General features: G+C 50.0%; 2 protein-coding genes across 4 annotated transcripts in view; one reads left to right on the forward strand and one right to left on the reverse strand.

Moving 5' to 3' along the window:
* The first annotated feature begins 2,794 nt into the window (after positions 1 to 2,794).
* Positions 2,795 to 10,140, forward strand: GEMIN4 (gem nuclear organelle associated protein 4). The gene is made up of 2 exons (XM_087924891.1): positions 2,795 to 3,093; positions 6,843 to 10,140. Exons 1-2 carry the CDS (start codon positions 2,910 to 2,912, stop codon positions 9,992 to 9,994), a joined length of 3,336 nt encoding a protein of 1,111 aa, XP_087781017.1. The 5' UTR covers positions 2,795 to 2,909; the 3' UTR covers positions 9,995 to 10,140.
* Positions 10,141 to 15,034: 4,894 nt separating this feature from the next.
* Positions 15,035 to 26,232, reverse strand: part of TLCD3A (TLC domain containing 3A) — a 43,509-nt gene continuing 32,311 nt past the window's right edge. For 2 of the 3 annotated variants that reach the window (XM_087925026.1, XM_087925038.1), the window contains 2 exons: positions 23,310 to 23,405; positions 15,035 to 21,224 (listed from right to left, as the gene is read on the reverse strand). In XM_087925026.1, the coding sequence (XP_087781152.1) occupies positions 20,952 to 21,224; positions 23,310 to 23,405 (369 nt within the window). In that variant the 3' untranslated portion in view covers positions 15,035 to 20,951. The remainder of the gene's footprint in view (positions 21,225 to 23,309; positions 23,406 to 26,232) is intronic. The other variant, XM_087925030.1, reaches the window with a different exon arrangement.

Raw genomic sequence — 26,232 nt, forward strand, 5'->3', positions numbered from 1 at the left:
CATACCTCCGTTAAAGAATGTGATTTATGACATACCTCCGTTAAAGAATGTGATTTATGACATACCTCCATTGGAGAATGTGATTAATGACACATCCTGGGAGGAAGGGAGAAACAGGGTCATAGGTGGCCGTAAAATACATAGGGCAGAGCCAACTGCACTCGGGGAAAAATGCCGACATGTTGCTCCTAATAAATAATTGGATTTCTTTTGAAACGTGGCTCGAGGCACATGAATTAATTAGGGCGTCCGTCGGAACCCGGACAGCATTGTTCATTAACGTTCACACGGTACGGAGAGGACAGGTGCAGATAGAAGGAAGGGAAGCGACTCACATCCAAGTTAAGTGTTCGATGCCTCTTGCCAGAGCTTGGGGGTTTGGGGGCCCGTCATTCCTGCCTCTCCTCCCCTGCCAAGATGGTTCTTCCAGGTTCCTTGCTTAGGCATCCTCCGGGTTTCCATTCGTCCAGCCAGGCCATTCTCCGCCAAAACAGCTAGTTCCCAGCCGCCAGCGGACACCGATTTCAGAAGCTAAAATTGGATTATTATTGTCCCCCCCGGCCGGAGGAGGCTTGCCCTCACTTGTTGGACCACTGCAGAGGTTTCCTCAAATTCAGACGATGGCAGGTAGTCATGAATGCCCCTTCCTTCTGGCCCGTGCAGAGCGACCGGCGGCAAATCAGGCGGGTGTCCGATTTATAAAAGCTGTCCCTTTTAAGGGAGAGAAAATGAGATTCGTTAGCGGTTTACTTCTAGACATTAACATTGATGTCGTGTGCTTTTAATTGGGGGTGTCCCCCCCGCCCCATTTTTGAGTCTGTCGTGAATCCTGGCAGCTGCCTGGACGAGACTGAAGTCCCTGCTGTCTTTTTCTGGCGAGATCTCAGAAATGGTTTGATCTTGCCGCTGCCTCTTCCTCCTCCTTCACTCCAGAAGCCCCACTCCCTTCTAGCACTGATGGTGTTCCCTAGTTGGGTCATGAAACGTCTGCAAGAAACCACCCAGCTCAGAGAGGACCCCACAGTCCTCCTCCTCTCCCTCCTCCTGGTCCACCTCCTCCCCCTCCTCTTCCCCTCCTCCTCCTCCTCCTCTCCCCAAACTCCTCTCCCTTCCAGGACTGATATTGTTCCCTAGTTGGGTCATGAAACGTCTGCAAGAAACCACCCAGCTCAGAGAGCACCAAGGACCCCACAATCCTCCTCCCACTTCTCTTCCTCCTCCTCTCCCTCTTCCTCTTCTTCTTTCTCTTCCTCCTCCACTTACAATTCCTTCTCTTCCTCTTTTCCCTCCTCTTCCTCCTACACTTACTATTTCTCCTCCTCCTCTTCCTCCTACACTTACTATTCTTCCTCTTCCTCCTCCACTTCCTCCTCTTCTTCCTCCTCCTCCACTTACTATTTCTCCTCCTCTTCCTCCTCCACTTCCTCTTCCTCATCCACTTACTATTTCTCCTCTTCCTCCTCCTCCACTTACTGTTTCTCCTCCTCTTCCTCCTCCTCCTCTTCCTCCTCCTCCACTTCCTCCTCCTCTTCCACCCTGCAACCCCGCCACCCCCTTCTAGCACTGATGATGTTGCCTAGTTGGGTCATGAAATGTCTGCAAGAAAACCCCCAAGCTCAAAGAGCAGCAAGGACCCCCCACAGCCCTCCTCCTCCTCCTTCCCCCCGCGCCCCAGCCCCAGGGCTGAGGGTCATCGAAGCTGGCTTGGGGTCTTAGCTAGGTAGAGACCTGGATCTCACAAAAAGGAAGAGAAACGACTTCCAAAATATGTTGCCAAGTTAAAAAAATAAATAAATCCGGTCCAGGCAGTCACCAAAAGTCAACGCTGCCTGGAAGCCCCCACCTCCCCCAAAATCGAAGCCGGTTTGGCTTAGTGGTTAAGACAACAAGCTAGAAGGCCAGGACCCTGAGTTCTAATCCTGCCTTAAGGGCAAAGCCAGCTGGTTGACTTTGAGCCAGCCCTTTTCTCCCACCCCTAGGAAGGAGGCAACAGCAAACCCCTTGGTCAGCGGGAGGGGTGGGGGGAGAACAGGGACACCTCTCCAAGCAAACTGCAATCCACTAAAATTGCAGTCGCTTTCTCTGAAATAGTCTACAAGCTCCTGCTTGAGGAGGGGGGGATGGACTTGATGACCTCCAAGCTCCCTTCCAGCTCTATGCTGATTCAAAAGTGTGTCTCTAAGGGAAACAAACATCCCAGAAGCTGCGGGATGCAGAGCTCTCGGCTTGTCCTTTGGGGGAGGGGGGAAAACCCACCCACCCCCCGTGCAATGCGATCCTATGCTGAGCCGCGCGGGGCATTTACCCGCAGGTGTGTAGGCGCATGCAATGTCCCGCAGCTGTGAATGTTCCCACACGGGGGAAGCTTTTTAAAGAGGAGATTGGAGAGCCCTTTGTCCGGAACGGTATAGCTCGGGATCTCCTGCTTTGATCGGGGGCTGGACTAGATGACCTCCAAGCCTCCCTTCCAGCTCTGAGCGCGTCTCCAAGGGACAAAACATCCCCAGAAGCTGCAGGATGCAGACTTCCCATCCCGTCCCTTGGTTCCCTTAGCGGCTGTGTGTGTGTGTGTGTGTGTGTGTGTGGAAAAAAACCCCACTCCACGCAATGCGATCCTGTGCCGGCCGCGCCGCGCGATCCTATGCCGGGCCGGGCCGGGCCCGCTTACCAGCAGGTGTAGACGGGCAGCGGCCCGCTCGGCCGCGGCGTGTCGTGTTGCGCAGGAGCCGGCAGAGGTAGCTCTTCCGACGGTGCTTGGCTTTGCGGAGCCCCGTCTCGCTGGCTGAGCCGGGGCCGGAGGAGGAGCCGGGAAGGCGGCCGGGGCGGAGCGGGAAGCGCGGCCGGGGCGGCGGCTCAGGTTCCCCCCCCCGCCCCCGGCGCGCCTTGTGTGCCGTCTGCCTGAGCGCACAATGGCCCGGCCGGTCTCCGCCGGGGTCCAGGCCGCCTCCGAGGCGCTGGGCCCGGCGGCTGGCTTGGCGGAGCCCGCGGGCGGCAAACGGCGGCCGCGCAGCCCGGATCTCGACCATGCCGGCGCCCTGGCTCGGCCGGCAGGAGCCGCGTGGGGAGGCGACCCGGCGGCAGCCATGGACGTAGGTGGGTGGGTCGGCCGAGGAAGACGCCTTCCTTCCTTCTTTCCTTCCTTTTTCCTTTCTTCCTTCATCTGTTCATCATTCATCTGATCTCTCCTTCCTTCCTTCGCCTTTCCTTTCCTTTCCTTTCTTCCTTTCTCTTTCTCTTCCCTCCTTCTTCCCGCCCTTTCCTTCTCTAGCCATCCTTCCTCTGTTCTTACCTTTCTTTTCTCCTTTTTTTCTCCCTCCCTTCTTTCCTTCCTTCCCTTCGCCTTTCCTTTCCTTTCTTCCTTTCTCTTCCCTCCTTCTTCCCGCCCTTTTCTTCTCTAGTCATCCTTCCTCTGTTCTCACTTTTCTTCTCTCCTCCCTCCCTTCTTTCCTTCCTTCCCTTCTCTATCCATCCTTCCTCTGTTCTTCCTTCCTGTTTCTCTCCCCTCCCTTCTTCCTTCCTTCCCTTCTCCATCCATCCTTAGTCTTTTCTCTCTTTTCTTCCTCTCCCTCCCTCTTCCTTCCCTTTCCAGTCATCATAGCTTTCTTCTTCCCTCCTTGCTTCCTCCCTTCTTCCTCCAATCCTTCCTCCCTCCCTCTTCATTCTGCTAACCTTCCTTCCTCCATCCCTTTTTCTCCATTCTCCTAACTTTTCTTTCCTTTCTCTCTCTTTTCTCCATTCCCCTAATCCTCCTTTCTTTCCTCTTTATCTCTCCCCTCTCCCTTCCCTTTCTATCCATCATTTTTTCCTTCTTTCCTCTCTTCCTTCTTTACTGTTTATCCCCCTCTCTGTTTCCTCTCTATCCATCCTTTCTCCCTCCTTCCTTCTCCTTCCTTCCTTCCCTTCCTTCCTTCCACCCCTCTATAATCTTTCTATCATCCTTCCCTCTGTCCATCCACCCCCATTTCACCTTCTGTCCTCTTTATCTCTCTTTGCCTTTCATTTCTACCATTTCCCCTGCCTCCATTTCTCCTTCCTTCCTTTCCCCTCTTTCCTTCCCCTTCTCAGGAGCACGTGGCACTGTCCACCATGTTCCTCCTCCCAACAGACCTGCAAAGTAGGACCGGGCTGGAGTTAGGGACAGAGCCTTCCTCCTCCTCCTCTCCACAAACCCCACTCCTTCTAGCACTGATGATGTTACCTAACTGGGTCATGAAATGTCCAAAAGAAAACAACCCAGCTCAGAGAGCACCCAAGGACCTCACAGTTGTTGTTGTTGGTGGTGGTCTTCCTCCTCCTCCTCCTCTTCCTCCTCCTCCTCCTCCTCTTCCTCCTCCTCTTCTTCTTCCTCCTCCTCCTCCTCCTCCTCCTCTTCTTCTTCTTCTTCTTCTTCCTCCTCCTCCTCCTCCTCCTTCCTCTTCTTCTTCTTCTTCTTCTTCTCTTCCTCCTCCTCCTCCTCCTCCCCCCCTTACCTTATTTTACCACTGAGCTTGGTTCCTTCCAGCGTAAGGGCTGAATGGACAGTGGCACCCTACGTTTGCCCCTTGAATTCCTTTAGCCCAGTTTCTAGGTTTGTCTGTTACCATGATCACTTGGGTGGGATCCACACAGGTTTGTCTCAGGTAGAGGCCTGCCAACATAGCTGTGTTCCACACAGCATGTTTAACCGCCATCCAGTTAGTTTGACAGAGCATGGGGGAAGAAACCCAGTTATTGTGGTTTGCCGCCTGCAGGGTACGAATTAAGGCAGCGAGATCGCCTTTGTGCCTCATCCAACAGGCCAGGATTGAAGAAACTTTTGTGCCTATGGCAGGAGTAGAAATCCCTGCCTCCCACTTTCTCGAATGCAGGTAGTCCTCGACTTTCAACAGTTCATTTAGTGGCTGCACTGAAAAAAAAAAAAGGTGACTTGTGGCCGTTTTTCACACTTATGACCGTTGCAGCATTCCCATGTTCCCATAATCAAAATTCAGGCACTGGGGAAACTGACTGGTATTTATGATGGTTGCAGTGTCCCAGAGTTATAGGATCCCCTTTTGCGACCGTCTGACCAGGTAAGTCCACGGATAAGCCAGATTCACTTACCGACCATGGGACTCCCTTAACACTGTAGTGATTTACTTAACAACAATGGCAAGAAAGGGCGTAACATGGGGTAAAACTCACTTAATGAATTTCTCCCTTAAGCAAGATACATTTGGGGTCCGTTTGTGGTTGTATTACATCGAGGGCTACCTGTACCATTTACAATTCCTGAGTTCTCCAGGCCATTAGAAGGCAGGTACTCCTTGACCTACAACAGTTCATTTAGTGACTGAAGTTACAAAACGGCACCGAAAAAAGTGAACTTATGATCGTTTTTTACACTTGAAAACCGTTGTCAGGATTCCAGCAATTGCCCTAATTAAATCATGATCCTCGAGCCAAACTTCAAAAAACTTCAAAGGATTTATTAAGAGGCGACATACTGGCACTGACCTGTTTGAAGCCAACTCTGGCATGTGTAATTTACAGTCTCCTGTGACCCCGTTTCTCTCCCCACGGGTGTCTCATAGACCAGATTGAGCATGGTTCACAGGCTGGGTGTCATCAATCACATTCTCCAATTAAGAGATTTTCCCCGGGGCAGAAGATTCGGTAGCTTAGTTACAATCTTTGTTAAGATAAGAGTTGGAATGTGCTTTCGCTTTCAAACTGCTGCACGGCTCTTCCAGATTTCCTTCCGACTAACTAAAACAGGCCTAGGAATGTTTTATGAGTTGACAACTGTTGCAGATCCCCGCGGTCAGGTGATTTACCTTCAGATGCTTGACAATTGACTCGCATTTATGACGGTTGCGGCGTCCCGGAGTCACGTGATCTCCTTTTACGTCCTTCTGACAAGGAAAGTCAACAGGGAAGCCAGATTCATTTAACCCAAAGGTGGGGTTTTTTTTTCAAGGGGCAACTTTCTGTTTTTTTTTTTCTCTTGAAGACGTTTCTCTTCTCATCCAAGAAGCTTCTTCAGCTCTGACTGGATGGTGGGGAATGAAAGGATTTATACTCCTTGCAGGCAGCTGGTCATTTGCGTCCTTTTAGAGGGTCGCTGAGGCCGCTTGGAGGTTTATCTCTATCCTCAGGGTCACCTGAATAGCACAAATGGATGTGGAGCCTTCTACAACACAGAAGGCTTCACACCCATTTATACCACTCAGGTGACCCTGAGAACACAGACAAACCTCCAAGTGGCCTCAACCACCCTCTAAAAGGATGCAAATGACCAGCTGTCTGCAAGGAGTATAAATCCATACATCCTCCACCATCCAGTCATAGCTGAAGAAGCTTCTTGGATGAGAAGTGAAACGTCTTCAAAGAAAAACCAAGAAAGTCCAGTTCTTGGGGAAAAAAAAACACTTTGGGGACAACCTTGACCTGGAGGGCTGAGAAGCTCCACAGATTCACTGAAGAACCTCGTGTGACGAACTGAAGAACTGCAGCGATTCTCTTAACTGTGGCGAGAAAGGTCGTAAAACGGGGCAAAGCTCACTTAACGCATCTCTCACCTAGCAACTGTCTACTCATAAAACATTTCTATGGCCGTCTTAAGAATTGCCAGCAGAAAGGGAGGGGGGAAGAGGGGTTTGAAAGAGCAGTGTGGCAGCTTGGAAATCGAAAGCGCATTCCATGGCTTGAGACTCATGATTTAATCGGGGTAACTGCCAGAATTCGGACAGCTAACCGACTCCGAGACACATAAGAGGCATCCCTTTTGGGCTCCCTTGCCGTAAGTTGAGGACTACCTGTAGAAAACCTTGAGTTGACCACCGCGCTTGCTCTTCACCGTATCGTTCATTCATTTGCAACAGGGCCGGTGTCCATCTGCGGCGAAGTGACCGTCTTGCACGGCGGGTTCCTGCTGGCGTCCAGGCTGTGCCACCCGAAGCCGTTATCCGAACTGACCAAATCCGACTGGTCGGTGGTGGGCAAACCCATCCTGGAAGCTCTGCAGGAGATCTGCACCTCCTATTCCTCTTATCCACCCCAGCCTAACCTCTGGAAGAAAAAGGCCGCTGTTGTCCTCTGGTCAAAAATCCTCCTGTCGGGTGTGCCATCCGACCAACGCTGGAAGAACGATGCTTTCTTCTCGGTCAGCAACGCCATCCCCGAGATCAACCGCACCGTCCTTTTCGAGCTGTTCAAGGCGGTCAACGCGCCCCGGCTTTTTGCCCAGTTGCTTCTGGCGTTGCCCAATCCCCTTTGCCAAAAAGAGCTGCAGACCTTCGTGGAGTACGTCGCCAAGGAGACGTCTCCGGCAGACGTAGTGTTCTTCTTGGACGTTTGGTGGGAGATTATGAAGCACAAAGGTGGCGAGGAGGATCGCTTGGTACTATTGTTCCAAAACGTGACCCACCAGCATGTTTTGGAGTCGGAAGAACTGGACCAACCCCCCAAGAGGTTCAAGAGCGGCCCTTCGTCCCTGCCGGAGAACTCCGCCGTCCCTCTCGTCCTCCCGATCTTGACTGAAGGGCTCAAAACGATCAAAGACAACCTTGGACCGACCAGGGTGAAGTGTTACGCCCTTGCTAACTTAGTGGATGTCTTGTCGGCCTTGGTGGCCACCGAGTGCGAAGCGAAGGCGTTGTCTCCTCAGGCTTACTTGGAGAAGATCTCCTCAGTGGTGACCCTCTGGAGCTGTGACGGCGAAAACCGATACAGCAACAAGGATTTGGATGTCAAGGTGAAGGAAGCCGAGAGGAGCATGAGTTTGCTGGACATGGTCAAGTTGTCCAAGCAATTGGTGCTCAGCAACTTAAGCTTCCTCCTCTCCTTGTTGAAGGAGTGGTCTTCAGAGCTCCAGGTTTTCTTGAATGACCCTAAGCAGGTCTGCTACGAAAGCTACCGGCTCCTCGATTGCTTGGCCTCTTTGCGGAAGAGGTCGGGCGATTGCAGCCTAGAGGACCTCGAACAAGCCCGAGTGATGTTGGATTTGGGCAAAGTCATCGCGGACCTCCTGAAGAAGATCAACCCTGAGACTTGGGGGAAGAGCGCCGGGGGCGATCTGCTGGCTTCAGTAGCCATGGTGATCATTGACAAGAAAATGGACAGACACAAAGAAGTGTGCTCTGTGTTTGCGAAGGAGAAAAACTGGGCCTTGAGCAAGGAATGGGTTGCCTGCCTCGTTAAGAATAAAGAACTTTTCCAGGATCCAGAACTGATCTTGAAGCTGCTGGAGACCGTCGCCTCTCTAGAATCCTCTGAGGAGTCATCCAGAAACCAAGAAGAACAAACCCAGCTGGTCAAGATCATCCTCGGGTGTTACACCGAACTTTCCTTACCAGATAAGAACAAAGTCATTGCTGGTGTTTTGGCGACTTGGGGCAGGCTAGGCCTTTCCAAGCTGATGGTAGCATTCTCCGAAAGATTCCAGGAGGAACTCAACGTGGCCTTCAACCAGATCATCAAGAGCGCCTCTGGGGAAAGTTTTAAGAAAGCCATCCTTGCAGTGTCCCGCTTGGTGGTCCTCAACCCAGAAGGTACCATCAAGAAGATGAGTAATTTAGCTATCGCCAACTTGGGAACTCATCAATACTTGGCTGAGATCCTCTGTTCATTCCCAGCTCTGAACTTCCAAGAACCGCGGGGTCAGCCCGACGTATCCGTCAACTTTCTCCTAGAATGTTTGAAAGAGACGGTTTGGGACCGCCTCTCTTCTCCCAAAGAGAAGGAGCAATTTTTAGAATTTCTAGTTCATCTCATGCAACCGAGTGGAACAAGTCCCCTCCTGTCTCCTCCAGAGGTCATCCAAAGCTTGATCTTTCCATTTCTGAAGTCGGATTCGCCCCGAATTGAGCTCTGCTTGCAAATCCTCGACAAGGCTTTGAAAGTCCCCTCGGAACAGAGCTGGATTCATACCTGCCACCCGTTCCCACTCGCCTTTTCTCTCTGCAAACTCTTGGATGGCTTCTGCCAATATTGGCACCAACCGCAAGACCAAGAGAGGTGTTCCCTGGAGACCAAAGATTTAGTGGTCACCAACTTAGCCCAGCTTTGCGATATTCTTCTGGTCCAGAAGGACTCCTTGTCTCCCCAGCTGTGGACCCAGTCGGTAGCCTGGTTGCACAAGAAGATCAACGTCTTGGACTGGACCATTGGCCTCCGTATGAAGAACGTCTTCGGAGAACATTTCAAGAACGAGGTCCCAGCGACTCTCTTTGAGGTCTGTAAGCTTCCAGAGGAGGAATGGACGACTCGTCCGCTCCCAAATTATGGGCCAGGCAGTGGGTTGCTGGCCTGGTTAGAAACGTGTTGCGTCTCAACCGCCCTGCGGGAGCAGATGCTCGTTCTACTCATGATTAACGTGGATAACCCTGAAGAAGTCAACCTCTTCAGCAAAGGGTTCTTGGTGGCCCTGGTCCAGGTCCTTCCCTGGTGTAGCCAAAGTGAGTGGAAAAGACTTGTCCATGTGATCAAAAGTCTCCTGGAACGAGAGATCCTCTACGTACCTTACTCGCTTGAGTACGTCCAATATTTACCGTTGTTGAATTTCCGGCCTTTTGCCTATCATCTCCAGTTGTCCGTCCTTCTCCTGCGGACCTTCCAGTTCCTTTGTGGTTCCAGTGGCGTGACATGGATGCCAGTGGAGGCGTGGAAACACATCGGAAGGCTTTACTGCCTTAGCATATCCGATCTTCTGGGCTCGGTGAAGACCATCGCCCGTGGCCAGTGGCACTCCGCAGAAGAGAAGAACGTCGTCCGGGAGCTGTCCTTCGTTTACATCCAGATGTTCTGCCACGTGCTTCATGTGGCCGCCATGTTGCCCGACCAAGGGACGGGGGAACCTCTCCTGCTGCTCTCCTTGGAGATCCTCTCGCAGTATGAGATGCTGTATGACCTCGATGAATCGCTGGGGAGCGCCCTGCGCAAGGCGAACGAGATCCACTTCCTGGAATCCATCGTGGAGAACGTCACCAACAAGGAGCTGCGCACCATGCTGCTCCACAAGCTCCATAAGCTCTGAGGAGCCAAATTCAGATTTTAGGAGGTGCACCGATGGCGGGGTCCTGGGTTGGGGTTCGAGAGAAGCCAAAAACGGCGTTCAGCAGAGGAGAGAAAAATCTCAACGGGAAATTTGCAAGATCTATAATAAACCTTTATGATCTCTTTCTTCCCGAAAGTTATTTGCTGAGGCCCCCGTGCCCTGTTTTCGGCCTGGACGGCCTTCCTGCAGCACTTGGCCAGCCAAAATGGGGCACCTGAGGGGGCCTGTGTGTGGCTCCTCGTTCCTCATTTTTGGCCTCCTGGGCAAAAACAGGCTGCACAGAGGCCCCCACGCAGCCTGTTTTCAGCCTTCCCGGCCTCCAGCAGAACTCTGCCGGCTAAAATCAGGCTGCGCAGGGGCCTCACACGGTCCGTTTTTTGGCGAGCAGAGTGCTACTGAAGGCTGAGAAAGCCGAAAACAAGCTTCTGCAGGCCCTCCCCACCACCCGTTTTGGCTTGCAGAGTCACTGTGGGGCAGTTCTTTGATATTTCCAGTCTGGCCCTGCAGGCCAGTTTTAAGCGCTCCGTAGGCTGGATCCAGCTCTCGGGCCTTGATTTTGACGCGAGGGGGCTTCCAAATTTTTAGCAAAGGGTTCTCTGCTGGATGGGTGTGGCCATGGTGGGCGTGGCCTAGTCTGCCTCCTGCACTGTGGGGGGGGCTTCTTGCCCTCCCTGGGCTCCGGAGCAGTGGTGGTATGCTACCGGTTCGGACTGGTTCAGCCGATCTGGTAGTAAAACAAAAAGCCTCCGACGATCGGCTGAGGGAGGAGAAAGAAGAGAAAAGCGCAGAATCGGCCTTTTTGCCTGCTCTCACGCTTTTCTCTTCTTTATCCTCTCAGCTGATTGGCGCTGCACATGTGTGCGTTAAGAGGGGCTTGTGTTAGGGGGCGCATGCACACACACAGGATCATCAAACCGGTAGTGGGACAGGAAGGATCCCACTGCTGATCCGGAGGCTTTCCTTGAGCCTCCAGGAGGGCAAAAACAGCCTGTTTTGGGCTTCCGGAAGCCGGAAAACAGGCCCGTTTCCGGCCTTCCTGAATTTCTAGGAGGTCTGTTTTTCTCCCTTCCGGAGCCTCTGCATGCGCCGTGCACTTTCCTGCATCCAAAAACGGGCCATGTGGGGACTCCGGGGAGGGAAGGGGAGGGTGAGGCCAGCCAATAGTGCGATTTGGGGGTCCTCTGAACTGCACAATCTTAGCTAGGGGCTCTCCTGAACCCCTGTGAACCCCCAGCAGCCCTCACCCCTCGTTTGACACCCCTGCCCTAAACAGTGCACAGGTTATCCTTGACTTACAACCGGTCGCTAAGAGATCCCTTTTAAGTTTTAACAAATTTAACAGGTAATCAGAGTTGGAAGGGTCCTTGTAGGTCATCTAGTCCAGCCCCCCGCCCAAGCAGGAGACCCTACACAGTTTCTGACAAATGGCAGTCCAATCTCTTCTTGAAAGTCTCAAGTGATGGTGCTCCCACAACTTCCAACGGCAAAGCTGTTCCATGGGTTGATTGTCCTCACTGTCAGAAAATTTCTCCTTATTTCCAGGTTGAATCTCTCCTTGTTCAATTTCCATCCATTATTCCTTGTCTGGCCTTCAGGTGCTTTAGAAAATAGCTTGACCCCTACCTCCTCCCTGTGGCAGCCCTTCAAATATTGGAAGATGCTATCCTGTCTCCCCTGGTCCTTCTCTTCCCTAGACTAGCCAAGTCCAGTTCCTGCAATCGGTCTTCATATGTTTTAGCCTCCAGTGCCCTAATCATCCTGGTTGCTCTTCTCTGCACTTTTTCTAGAGTCTCAACATCTTTTTTATAGTGTGGTGACCAAAACTGGGTGCAGTACTCTAGGTGTGGACTTTCTAAGGCTTCATAGAGTGGTATTAGTACCTCACTTGATCTTGATTGTATCCCTCTGTTAGTACAATTTAGGATTGCATTAGCTTTTTTGGTTCCGATGGACCTGCCTAAGGCTACTTCTGAGCCGATTTTGAATTTCCAACTGCCAACCCCAACTCCTCCCCAATTCCACACGAACTCATTTGGGAGACTCTTGTAACCAGACTGTATTTATAACCGTTGGCATTGTCCCGTGGTTCCAATTTACAACTTTATTTTACTGGAAACGTGTGGTTTCTTGAAAAATCGACCCATTGCAAACAATGGGCCCCTTTAACAAGCACAGCATTCTCTTTTAACGACCGGGGTGCTCACTTAACGACCACTGCAAAAAATAATGGGGGGCTTGGTTATGTGGTCACTTCCTTTACAGTAAGTGTGACTAACGACTGCAATTCGGGGTTTGGTTATGGTCATAATTAGAGGACTATCTGCCATCAGGGTGTGTGTGCCAACGTGCAGGTCCTCGTGTTGTAGGAAGAAATGCCAGGAAAGAGTCTAGACCAGTCTCGGCAACCTGAAGGCATGTGGACTTCAACTCCCAGAATCCTTTGCTTTGCTGGCTTCAAGTTGAAATTCCAACTGGGCAGACAGCAACCCGGCCATATTTCTGTTTTTGGTGGCTGGGGAATTCTGGGAGTTGAAGTCTTCAACTTGCCAAGTGTGAGAAAACACTGGCCTAGGCTACAGTTGGGATATCAAGCTGCCGCCATCTAATTTGTCCAATCCTGTCATCCTTGCCTGCTTTTGATTGGGACGGAGTCGGATGCTGCGCCATGTTGGACCAGCCCTCCATCCCACTGAGGTCTGAGCTGGAAGAGGTTTGCGGGCTTTGTGGGTCAGACGAAGTCCACCATTAGTGGCCTCGATCTTGGTCCTTCTTGGTCAGTGTGAGTTGCCAATGAGGGGACAAGGGAAGAGGGTCAGGTGATAACGAACACTTCCTTGAAGGGGGTTGGGCTTCAACTCCCAGAATCCCCCAGCCAGCATGGTTGATTATGGATGGACTTCCACTCCCAGAATCCTCCAGCCAGGGTGCTTTAAGAGGGGTGGACTTCCACTCCCAGAATCCCCCAGCCAGGGTGCTTTAAGAGGAGAGGACTTCCACTCCCAGAATCCCCCAGCCAGCATGCTTGATTATGGATGGACTTCCACTCCCAGAATCCCGCAGCCAGGGTGCTTTAAGAGGGGAGGACTTCCACTCCCAGAATCCCCCAGCCAGCATGCTTGATTATGGATGGACTTCCACTCCCAGAATCCCCAGCCAGGGTGCTTTAAGAGGAGAGGACTTCCACTCCCAGAATCCCCAGCCAGCATGCTTGATTATGGATGGACTTCCACTCCCAGAATCCCGCAGCCAGGGTGCTTTAAGAGGGGAGGACTTCCACTCCCAGAATCCCGCAGCCAGGGTGCTTTAAGAGGGGAGGACTTCCACTCCCAGAATCCCCCAGCCAGCCTGCTTTAAGAGGGGAGGACTTCCACTCCCAGAATCCCCCAGCCAGGGTGCTTTAAGAGGGGAGGACTTCCACTCCCAGAATCCCCCAGCCAGCATATTTTAAGATGGGAGGACTTCCACTCCCAGAATCCCCCAACCAGCATGCTTTAAGAAGGTTGGATTTCTAAAATCCCTCAGCCTACAACTAAGTCCACCCATCTTAAATCATTCCGGCTTGAAATGGCTTACCTTGGTGAACCCGGTGCCCTGTAATTCTATTTCAGTTCACATACAATATTTATATTTCTTGATTAGGGACAAAACTGGGGTCAGATGCTGGCCGGGGAATTCTGGGAGTTAAATTTGCCGAGTTTGAAAGAGTACTGTGATTGAATTCTGGAAAGCTTTCCCTCCATAATAAGCATTCCAGTTTCTAGAAAGGTGGTCTGTTTTTCAACAACTGAAACGGAGTTCAAACTTTCTAGAAAAGATTTCCCTCTGAAATATTTTGAAAACAAAGCTTTCTATTATAGAATAGAATAACAGAGTTGGAAGGGACCTTGGAGGTCTTCTAGTCCAACCCCCTGCTTAGGCAGGAAACCCTACACCACTTCAGACAAAGGGTTATCCAACATCTTCTTAAAAACTTCCAATGTTGGAGCATTCACAACTTCTGGAGACAAATTGGTCCACAGATTAATTGTTCTGTCAGGAAATTTCTCCTTTTATTATTTTTGTCTTTTTCCTCTTTGAAAGATTTACCCAATGGCCATCGACCCAAGTCTGCATTACTTAATATTTCTGGACTTTCAGAGAACTATCTGTTAGCAGAGAAATAAAAAAATGAAGTCTGCAAAAAAAAACCCAACACCATTTCTTCATTGAAATCGTTGTTTTTTTAATTAGTTGCCAAAAATCAAGGGCTCAAGTTGTGTGCAGGGCTGCAACAATCCAGTGCAATTGGAAATCCAGGCAATCCATACGTTATTTATTATTTATTTGTATTCTGCCTTTATTATTTTTACAAATAACTCAGGGTGTAAACATATCAAACGCACCTCCCTCCTACTTTCCCCACAACAACCCTGCGAGATGGGTTGGGTTTAAACAGGGACTGGCCCAGTTACACAGCTGGTTTTCATGATTAAGGTGCGACTAGAACTCACCATCTCCTGGTGGTTGGCCAAACGTCACCCAGTATTCATGCCTAAGGCGGGACTAGAACTCACCATCTAGTGATTGGCTGAAAGTCACCCATTTTCATACCTAAGGCAGGACTAGAACTCACCATCTCCTGGTGATTGGCTGAAAGCCACCCAGTTTTCATGCCTAAGGTGGGACTAGAACTCACCATCCCCTGACGATTGGTCCAAAGTCACCTAACTGGCTTTCATAACTAAGGCAGAACTCAACTTGGTGAACATCCATAATTTTGTTCTTCCTCCTCTTTTCCCCACAACAACCCTGTGAGGTAGGTTGGTCTAAGACAGAACTATCTTAAAGTCACCCAGCTGGTTGTTTTCATGCCAAAGGCAGGACTAGAACTCACCGTTTCCTTGTGATTGGCCCCAAATCACCCAGGCAGCTTTCATAGCTAAGGCAGAATTTGAACTCACAATTTCTTGCTTTCTAGCCTGGTGCCTTAATTACTCATCTGTTTTTCAGGGCTGTATCCTTATTTTTTTTAAAAAAAAAAAACTCACATTTTTGTTTGCAACCTGACATCTGGCCAACGTAATATAAACGCAAACTGATTGCGTGCCTTGGCGATGATTTCAGACATCCGAACTGAGCCGTGGTTTTTTGAAATCAATTGGTCCCGTTTTCTTTATCTTTTGAAAGGGTCAAAAATGGATCCTTCCTTCTGGCCCTGATGACAGTACTTAGTTCGGTAATGAAACGTCTGCAAAAAAGAACCCCAACCAAACTCGAAGAGAACACCAGGGCCCCCACGTTCTTTACTTGCCCCAGTTTTTCTGACTATTATTCAGGAATGTGAACGAACTGTTAATAATGGCATTAGAAGTTAATTCTTCTAAGTTACTAGCTTTTAGTGTTTTCCCCCCTTTAATTTGTTCTCACCAACTTTAAAATAGTTAAACAGCACTCTTAAATGTGGGGGTGGTCTCTCGATCCATTGCCAGCCTAAACAGGTCGAGCTTGTGTTCAACAACAACAACAAATTGTATGCCTATAATAGGAAGGGAGAAATAAATACGGCAGAAGCACAGGAGTACTCGCCATGTGGGTGTTAGCACAAAAAGAGCAATTTTAAGAACAACAGAAGTTGGACCCTATCGGAATAAAACCCTGGCTTGCCTCCTCCAGCAGTTTGTTATCCTGTTATCCAATAAACTGGCCAAGAAAGGAAGCCCAGCAGATGGTCTCCAAAGGAGAAGAGGAGAAGGAAGGAAGAGAAAGAGAGGAGGACGAAGGGAGGAAGGGGAGGAGAAGGGAGGAAGGAAGAGGAGAAGAAAGGAAAGGAAGTAAATAGATAGGGAAGGAAAGGGGGAAGGAGGGACAGGGAGGAAAGGAGAGAGGGAGGACAAATAAATAGATGAGAAGGGGAAGGGTGGAAATTGAACGAGGAACAGAGGGAAGAAAATGAAGGAGATACTGAGAAAAAGGGAAAGAGGGAAGGAAGTAAATAGATAAGGGAAGGGGTGGAAAGGGGGAAGGAGGGACAGGGAGGAAAGAAGGGGAAGGGAGAAAATTGAAGGAGGGAGGAAGAAAATGGAGATGCTGAAAATGAGGGAAGGAACGGAGGGAAGGGAAGGGAAGAAGAAAGGGGAGGGAGGACAGGGGAGCAGAAGAGGAGGAGTTCTTGACTTACGACCACAACTAAACTCAAAATTTCCACTGCTAAACAAGGAAAGAAAAAAGAGAAGGAAAGGGAGGGAGGAAAGAAGGGGAGGGGAAGGAAGGAGAAAAAAGGGAGGGAAGGAGAAGGGGAGAAGGAAGAAGGGAGGGGAGAATAGATAAGGAAAAAGGAAGGAGCAGGAGAGGCAGAGAGGAAAATGAGAGAAGGAAGACGGGGGAAAGGAAGGAAGAGAAGAAAGGTGAAGAGGGGATGAAGGAAAGAAGGAAGGGGAGAGGAAAGAAGGAAGAGAAGGAATGGTGGAACGAAGAGAAAGGGAGGGAGGAAGAGAAGTGCCTGTGGCCAAGCTGGCAGTTCGCACCTCATTTCATGTTCAAAAATTTAACAAGGATAGGAGCAAAACCAGGGTAGTGTTTACATGCATCTGTTTTCCATCATGTACCTGTGTGTGATGTGTATTTTTACACTGATATGTTGGAGGTTATAACAAAAATTGTATGGTGATATAATACCAAGTGCTTTTACCCTGGGGGATAAATGTTCCTGCAGAGGAACAAGGCTTTAGTCATTCAAACCAGGATTGCCAACCAACACATTTAACCTGGTTCCAGCACTACCTTGTTCCCCGGATGAGCAAAGTAAGTTTAAGAAAGAGAAGAAGAAAACCTGCATGAAGTTTTTTCTTAGTCTTACCGTGTTTCTCAATGTCGGCCATTTTAAGATAGGTGGACTTCAACTTGAAGTCCACACATCTTAAAATGGCCGACATTGAGAAACATGGTTTAAAGATGGTTGCCTCTATGATACAGGCAAGCTATGGACAAAATTTTTCCGATCTGATACATTTCAAGCTCAAAATGTAGCATTTTAGGCCCGAGATAGCCATTCTGACCCTACTGTAAATATTCAAATCCGGCCCCCCTCCCCTGACTCAAAACAGGGCTATTTCAAACATTTCTAGCAGCGTAGATGCAACTGTATACAGGCAAGTCTTCGTCTTGCAACCCCAATTAAGCCCAAAATTCCCACTGCTAAGTGAGATAGTTGTTAAGTGAGGGTTTTTTTTCCTCATTGGACGAACTTTCTTGGCATGGTTGTTCGGTGAATCACTGCCATTGTTAAGTGACTCATACGGTTGTTAAGCGAATCTGGCATCCCCATTGTCCGGAGGTCGCAAAAGGGGATTCACGTGACCCTGGGACACTGCGACCGTCGTAAATATGAGTCAGTTGCCAAGCGTGTGGATTTTGATCATGCGACCACGGGGATGATGCCATGTGACAAAAGGTTGTAAGTCACTTTTTTCAGTGCCGTTGAAATGTTACTAAACAAATTGTTAATATCCAGAGTAATGTTTTGGCCTCCTCCTCCTCCTCCTCCTTCTCACGTCCTATCAATTTGTTTCCACCGCCAAAGTTTGGAAAAGATTTCTGTTCTCTGCCCCAAAAACACAGCCTTGAGGGAACAATGCTCTATCTTTCCAAAGATGAATGGAAATAAGGACTCCATATAGCCAGGGTGTCAAACTCATTTCATAGTGGGCGGAATCAGGGTTGTGGTTGACTTCAAGGGGGGAAGGGGGTGTGGCCAACTGGGTGGGTATGGCCAACCGGGCAGGTATGAAGTTGTGGCCTACCGGAGGCTAGCAGAGCTGGCAGCAGAGTCGGACAGTGAGGAGGTTGGGCAGGAACCTGGGCCAGTCATGGAGGCTGAGGAAGGCTCTGACGAGGGCTCTGCATTGGAGGCAGAGATGGGGCTGTGGCCGTCTGACAGTTATCAGCTGCCTTCGGAGTTGGAGATTAGTGAGGCAGAAGAACAGCTGAAGCCTGTTCCAAGTGTGCACATGCACAGAGCCGCCAGAAGAAGGGAACAGCTAAGGAACAAGGGTCGACTCAGGAGTAAAGGCACAGGTGGACAGTGAATGCCCCCCACCCCCACAGGGAATAAATAGAAGCAAAAGGGGAGGGGGCTTTTGCAGGAAACAATTTGTTCATTGCAGCAGTGTGAAGATCTGTCTGTGCGTCTCAGAGACTCTGTGCCGAGCCCTTCCTTGTCAGCACTTCGTTTGGAAATATTTACTTGGCAGCTCTCCCAGTTAGATAAGGTGTGTGTGTTCCTAATTACATTCTTGAAAGACTGTTTGCCAAGCCGTTGGCTGAAAGGGACTGCCAAGAAATTCACCTTCGTTTAATAAAAGGGGTTTTGCAGGGGCAAAGAGTCTGCTTAATGCTTTTGGGGGAAGCCGAGGGCAGAATACATGGCCAACTGGGTGGACGGGGCCAGCCTGACGCCATTCCACAAACTGCTGGCATTACTCTTCGTATTGTGTAGACTGGGCTGAAGCTACGCTGGCCTGATCTTTCCTCTTCGCATTGGGTAGACCAGGATGGCCCTGCGGGCCGGATCCAACCCCATCACCGGCTACATCCAGTCCGTGGGCCTTGAGTTTGACACCCCTGCTATATAACATGGGACAATTTGTCATGGCCAATTCACCACAGCTAACTCGCCACGGAACAACTTGCCACAGCCAATTCGCTGCAGGATAACTCGACGGGATAACTCAACGCCACGGTTTCCTCAACGCTGTTTTAATTGCTCTCATTCTTATTTCATTGTGTCCCTCCTTTAACATCCTTCCTTTAATCATTCCATTCCACCATTTCTTTGCTATTAGTGTAACCGCTGTCCTGAGTGAATTGGCTGGGATAAGTTGGCCGTGGCAAGCTGGACGCGGCGAGTTGGGCCATGTCGCATTGTGCTAGACCTCACTCTGTACAAAAATGTGGCAGCCTCAGAGACAGATGAAAAATCCTTTCCTATGGATCTTTCCTGTCGGGCCTGGCTTGGGCCCCATTGTGGAGGTAGCTGCCACTGAATTTGGCTACCGACAAGAAACCCGGCCTGTTGGCGGTGCAAGGAAATTGGCCTCTCCTGCGTGATCCTGATTTGCCAATCCAACAATCCAACAGACCAGAATTAGAACTGCGAGGCAAGAAAGGATCTGTTGTGGCTTGTCGGCCGCCTGTCCCTCCAGCAGCCGAATCAAAGGAGGAGGTGGCATGGGAGTCAGGACCAGCATCGAGGCAAACTGAGAGCTCCGAGGGGGGGATGGAGCTGTCAGAGAGAGGGGGAGGGGAGGGAGGGATGGAGGGATGGAGGCGGAGCCTGGGCCATCTGTCAGCCCTCAAATGGAGTCAGCAGCAGGTCTGGAGGTGGCTGATGAGGAAGAAGAACAGCTGGGTCTTGACATGTGGATGCTCAGAAGACAGAGGAGAGGAGAGCAGTGGAAATCTATGGGCCGGACCTCGGGACGGAAGAGCCACTGCTGCTAGCGAAGCCCCACCTTAGCTCTGGGGATCAAAGGCAGGGGGCGGAGATGAAGAGGTGTGTCAGCCACTGATAACCTGTTGTGTGTGAGAGAGTAACGTTTTGCCTAGGCAAAAAGGAATCATCAATTTAACTACAGAGGGTTTGTTGTGTTTGGAAGCCGGGTCAGAACAGAATCTTACGAGAATCCTTTCAGATCAGAACAGCCGGTTCGGTCCATCCTCAGTAAGTTCTGATTCATCAAATCACTGCCTCAATTTTCCTTCCTTTCTCTGCTTGAATATCTGCAAAGTCAGAAAAAAATCAAGATGGCAGCGGAAATGCCACTGTTGAAGTTTCATTGATTTTTACATGTGTCACACACACGGAGCACCAAACATCTTCTTAAATCTTATCTTCTTCAGCTCGTCTTCTTGAATCACGATCCGGTTACCCGCCTCAAAAGATGGTACCTGTTCCGAAATGACTTTGACGTCAGCCAAGTTTTCCATATTGTGCATCGAAAGAAAACTTGGAAGGTTACAAAAAAAAATGTTAAAAACGCAACATTCTGCAGTATTGTCTATTTGAACCAAGAATCTTCCCACAATTTGGGGAAAAGAGGATTCCATGTCTCTCCAGCGTCCATTATTTTGCTGGGCATGGTTATCCTTACAAACAAGAAACACAAGAATGTTAAGATGTACTTTTAAGAAAAAACAAACGGGATGCTGAAACTTTCCAGGAGCAATCCCTCAGCACTTTCGGTGAAGTCAAGGTGGTCATCAAGATGTCCAAATAAGACTATCCATATTTCACCAGCAGTAAACTGGTACAACGGAGAACATATGGAAGAAAGTTTAGGACACGGATGTCAAACTCGCCGCGTCATGTTGCCGTCATGTGACGTTTCACGACATTTTTTCCCTTCGCAGAGCTGGGGTGGACGTGACCTGTGCATGACGCATCCAGCCCGCAGGCTGCCAGTTTGACACCCCTGAAGGTGGAAAGGGTGGCAGGCAATTTTTTAAGGTGAGGAAGTGAAAAGATCAGGGCACATTCTGATGAGGGACGATCAACGAAAGACATGTAGATCAGTCTGCATGGTGCTCTTTAACCGTTCTTTGCCCAAAACCGCCAACTGAAGATCTCAGGGCAAAAGGACGGATTTGCTGAATTCTCACGGCCTCCGGGGCTGGGTAGCCCCAAGTCTCAGGTTTCACTTTCAACACCTAGTCACATCTGGAACACCGCTGCCATCACTGGGCATGGATACAGGGAGGCTTGAGAAGCATACAACCTCAAGACTAGTGATTGTTTTGGCAACCACGAAGGCACCTCTCCGGAGGTGATTCACGGTTTTCCATCTTGGCTGGGAAGAACGGCAGCCGGTTCTGAAATGGCGCCTCCCCACAAATCCCCCAATCTGGTAAAACGAGGCAGGTTGTTTCCAAAGGAGATGTTGAGGTGGGTTTTTTTTTTCTGCTATCGTGTTCGATCCGGAGCTGGCGAATTACTATAGAGCCGCATCGCTTTGCGACAGATGAGAGCGAACCAGTACATCTGGGGCGCAATCAGGAAGGCGTTGGCCACATTGCAATGCAGAGGGATGTGAAAGGGCACCTTGTAAATAGGAATATTCATCTGTTGCCCGTAAGCCCAGTACATGTATGGGAAAAGGAGGATCCGGCAGAGGAAGAACGTAACCAAGATGAGGATCCCGTTGATCTTATGCAGGAGGGAATCTTGCATTTTCAGCTGTAAAAACCCCCCCGCAAAAAAAAAAAGAAAATATTGAGAGAGTTAAAGGAGAGGCAGGAGATGGCGCACAAATAAGAAGATCAAAGCTGGGAAAAATTCTAGCAGTTGTTCTTTTAATTTCTGCATCAGGTAAGAAGTACCTGTTCCGTTTCTGTACGATTTGTGTTCCTCCCTTTTCAGTCTTAGTACAGGTAGTCCTCAACTTACGACCCCAGTGGAGCCGAAAATTTCTGTTGCTCAGCGAGCAGGCGCTAAGTGAATTTTGTTCCATTTTACAACCTTTCTTGCCACTGGTTTTTTTTTAAATTTTTATTGAACAAAAAAGAAAAAAAAAGCATTTGAAAACAATGTTTGTGGTGTAATCATCCTGACACACCTAGTTGTCTTACATCGCTAATTCATATGAAGAATAACACATATTTACATACTATATACATAATATATAATATATAGGTGAACACCAGTCATTTTTAATCATCCCGATCCTTCCTTTTTTCCAACCAGTAGTAAAACTTTTCCCATATTTTATAGTGTTCAGATTCGTCTTTATTTTTTAATTCTTGCATCAATTTGTCCAGTTCTGCGCATGTCCATATTTTTCTAATTATCTCTATTTTGTCTGGAATTTCCTTACATTTCCATTTTTGGGCATAAACTAATCTTGCAGCTGTAATTACATGTATGATTAGATATATTAGATCTTTGTTATATCTCTCTAAATTGATTCCCAATAAGCAAAATTCCGGTTTATGTTCTACTTTAGTTTCACACGTCTCTTCTAACCAGCTCTGGATTTTATGCCCAAAATTTTGGCCTTTCCTACAAGTCCCCTGTACGCGATAATATGGTCCATTTTCCTTAGCGCATTTCCAACATATAAGGGATAAATCTGGGTACATTTTAGCCAATTTTGTTGGATCTTGCCACTGTTGTTAAGTGAATCAATGCGGTTGTTAAGCGAAACTGGCTTCCCCGTGGATTTTGCCGGTCAGAAAGTTGGAAAAAGGGATCGCACGACCTTGGGACACTGCAACGGGAAGGGAGGAAGAGGGAGAGAGAGAAGGAGAGAGGGGGAGAAACAGAAAAAGAGGAAGAGAAGGGGGAGAGGAAGAGAGGAGGAGGGAAGGAGAGGGAGGGAGGGGAGAGGGACAGAGTGGGGGGAGAGAGGGACAGAGGAAGGGAAGAGAAGAGAGGGAGGGAGAGGGAGGGGAAGAAAGAGGAAGGGGAGAAAGAGGAAGGGGGAGAAAGAAAGATAAAGGGAGGGAGGAAGAAGGAGGGGAAGGAAGGAGAGAGGGAGGGGATGGGAGGAGGACAGAATGGGGGAGAGGGGGGGAGAGGAAGAGAAAGGGGGAGAGGGAGGGAGAGGGAGGGAGGGGGGAAGAGAGGGGGAGAGGGAGGGAATCAATAGGAGTCAGTTGCGTCTGAATTTCATTCAACTCTAGGGACGCTGCGATGGTCGTAACTGTGAAAAACAGTCACAAGTCACTTTTTTCAATGCTGTTGTAAGTGCGAAAGGTCGCTAAATGAACTGTTGTAAGTCAAGGACTACCTGTTGGGGGGCTTCAGACATTCTACCATAGGTAGTCCTCGACTTGTGACCATAACTGAGCTCAAATTTTCCACTGCTAAGCGAGGAAGTTTTTAAGTGAGTTGTGCCTCATTTTATGACCATTTTTTTTTTGCCACGGCGGTTAAGCAGACGGCTAGGAGTTGTCGAGTGACCACCCTCTGTAATGTTCCCTGCCAGCTTTCCAACCAGGACAGCCAATGCGGGGGGGAATCCAGGTTCCCTTAACGGCTGCACGATTCACTTAACAACCTCAGCGATTCGCTTAACAACCATAGCAAAAAAAAAAAAAAGAGAGAGAGTCGTAGCACGGGGCAAAGCTCACTTAAGAGCTCCCTTGCTGAGCCAAGGAAATTTGGGGCCGAAAGTCAAGGACTAGCAGGAGGTAGCGTTTTAATTGGTAAGCCGCCCAGAGTCGCTTTGCAAGGTGAGGTGGGTCGGCATCTAAAGATAATTAATAATAATTAATAATTAATAATAAAAAGATTTGGAGGTCCCGGGTCCGAAATGCTCACCTGCATCAGGGTCTTCCCCAGGGATACGAACGGGGTGCTAAGCTCGGCCGTGAAGATGCAGCCCACGAAAAAATCTCCTCGTTCACCTCGCAGATGCTGGAGAGAGAAAGAGGGAGACGGAGGGAGGGGGAGGAAGAGGGGAGAGGGAGAGGGAGAGAGAGAAGAGGAAGAGCGGAGAGAGGGCAGAAGAGAGGGGGGGGGAGCAGGAGGGAGGGGGAGGGAGAAAGAGGGAGGGAGGGAGAAGGAGAGAGAGGCAGAGACAAAGAGGAAGAGAAGGGGAGAGAGGAAGAGGGGGTGGGAGAGAGAGGGAAGGAGGAAAAGGGAGAGAGAAAGGAAGAGGGGAGAGAGGGCAGAAGAGAAGGGGCAGGAGGGGGAGGCAGAAAGAGGGAGGGAGGGAGAAAAAGAGAGGGAAGGAAGGATGGAGGAAAAGGGAGAGAGGGAGAGAGAGGGCAGAAGAGAGGGGGAGGGAGGGGAGGGAGAAAGAGGGAGAGGAAGGGAGGGAGGGAGAAGGAGAGAGAGGCAGACAGAGAGGAAGAGAAGGGGAGAGAGGAAGAGGGGGTGGGAGGGAGAGAGGGAAGGAGGGATGGAGGAAGAGGGAAGAGGGGAGAGAGAGAGAAGAGAAGGGGCAGGAGGGGAGGGCAGAAAGAGGGAGGAGGGAGAAAAAGAGAGGGAAGGAAGGATGGAGGAAAAGGGAGAGAGGGAGAGGAGAGAAGAGAGGCGGAGACAAAGAGGGAGAAAGAGGGAGAGAAGGGAGGGAGGGAGTGGAGAGAGAGGCAGAAGGAGAGAGATGGGGAAAGGAAGAGGGGGAGGGAGAGAGAGAGGAATAGAGGAGGAAGTGGGTAGAGGGAGAGAGAGGGAGAGGGGAAGCAGAAAGGGGAGGGAAAGAGGAGAGAGGGAGGGAGGGAAGGGAGAGAGAGGCAGAGAGAGGAAGAAAGGGAGAGAGAGAGGGGAGGGAGGAGAGATGAGAAAGGAAGAAAGGAGGAGAAAGGGAAGAGAGTGGGAGGGAGAGAGGGAGGCAGAGGAGAGGGAGATGGGAGAGAGAGGGAGAGAAAGGGGAAGAGAGGGAGGGAGGGGAGAAAGAGAAAGGAGGAGAAAGGAAGAGAGTGGGAGGGAGATTGGGGAGGGAGAGGGAGGGAATGGGAGAGAGAGAGAAAGAGAGGAAGAGTGTGGGAGAGAGAGGAAGAAAGAGCGAGGGAGGGAAGGAGAGAGGGAGGGTCCAGGGAAAAGGATGTTTTAGAGCAGGGATGTCAAATTCACGTCCTCATGGCGGCGACACGGGACTTTCCCCCCCCTTCGCTAAACCGGGGGTGGGCGTGGCCGGTGTGTGACCCATCCAGCCTGTAGGCCGCAAGTTTGACAGCCCTGTTTTAGAGCCACGGTTGCGATGCGAAATGTTTGCAGACTCACCTCCCGGCTTCAAGGGCTGTGAGAGCCACCTTTGGGTTACCTGCCCCCCGCAACCCCCCACGCACAGGCATCCCCACACACGGGCACCCCGCTATTTTGCAGCCTTCGAGCAACCACCGTCCCGGCACAATGAAAGGCGGCTCATTTTGGCTGCAGGATTGAAGCGAAACCAAGCACAAATCACGATCCCAATGACGGATCTTGAGAAACCCCCAGAAGGGACACAGTCCGAGATCCAGTATCATCTTATCTAGGAGCCCCGAGACTTGATTACACAACTGCCACCCACCCGCCCCAAAAGGCAAACTGGATGTGCCTTTGATGCAGGGTGTCAGGATTCCAGCAATCACCCTAATTAAATCATGATTCTCGAGCCAAACTACAAGAAACTTCAAAGGATTTATTAGAGGTGACATACTGGCACTACCTTGTTTGAAGCCGACTCTGGCAAGTGTAATTTACAATCCCCCGTGACCGTGTTTCCCCCCTCCCTCTCTAGGGGGGTCTCATAAATCAGATGCTCCAATGAAGCACCTTCACGGCCTGGGTGTCATCAATCACATTCTCCAATTAAGGGATTTTCCCAGGCAGAAGATTCGGTAGCTTAGTTAGAATCTTTTTAAGATAATGGTGGAATGTACTTCTGGTTTTAATCTGCCGCCCTGCTCACAAAGGGGGTGTATGGCAACTCTAAAACAGGCATATGAATGCTTTACGAGTTGACAATTCAGAAGCTTGGTGACAGGATTCCAGCAATCGCCCTAATTCATGATTCTCGAGCCAAACTTCAAAAATCTTCAAAGGATTTATTAGAGGCGACATGCTGGCACTTCCCTGTATGAAGCCAATTCTGGCCTATGTCACTTACAGTCCCCTGTGACCCTGTTTCCTCCCTGGGTGTCTCCTAAACCAGATTCTCCAATTGAGCACGCTTCACGGGCTGGATGTCATCCATCACATTCTCCAATTAAGGCATTTTCCCGGGCAGAAGATTCGGTAGCTTAGTTCCAATCTTTTAAAGATAAAGAGTTGGAATGTACTTTTGGGAGAGCGTTTTTGCCCTCCCCGGACTCCGGAGGCATTCATCGAGCCTCCGGGAGGGTGAAAACAGCCTCCCCGTACTCCAGAGACCCTCTGTAAGGCCGGAAACAGGCCCATTTCCGGCCTTTCTGAAGCCTCCAGAGGAGGCCTGTTTTCCACCCTCCCTGAGCGTCCATGCGGGCCGTGCACTTACCTGGCATCCAAAATGGGCCGTGTGAAGACTCCTGGGAAGGGAGGGGTGGGTGGAGCCAGCCAAAGGCTTTACCGGTTCGCCAAACCAGTTATTAAAAATGATAAAAATTAGCTACCGGTTCGCGTGAACCGGTGCAAACCGGTAACAGCCTGCTTTGATGTCCATCAGGAGAATGCAGGCTTCACAGGTCTGTGTCATGCCCTTGTTGGAGTCTGATTCTGAGGGGGAGATTGAGCAGCTGACAGGGAGTGGGAGTGTGGCTCCGGTGGCTGTGGAGGAAAC

The sequence above is a fragment of the Pseudonaja textilis genome, chromosome 1 (assembly GCF_049901715.1).
Source record: "Pseudonaja textilis isolate UNSWEBS1 chromosome 1, rPseTex1.2, whole genome shotgun sequence".
NCBI classification, from domain to species: domain Eukaryota; kingdom Metazoa; phylum Chordata; class Lepidosauria; order Squamata; family Elapidae; genus Pseudonaja; species Pseudonaja textilis.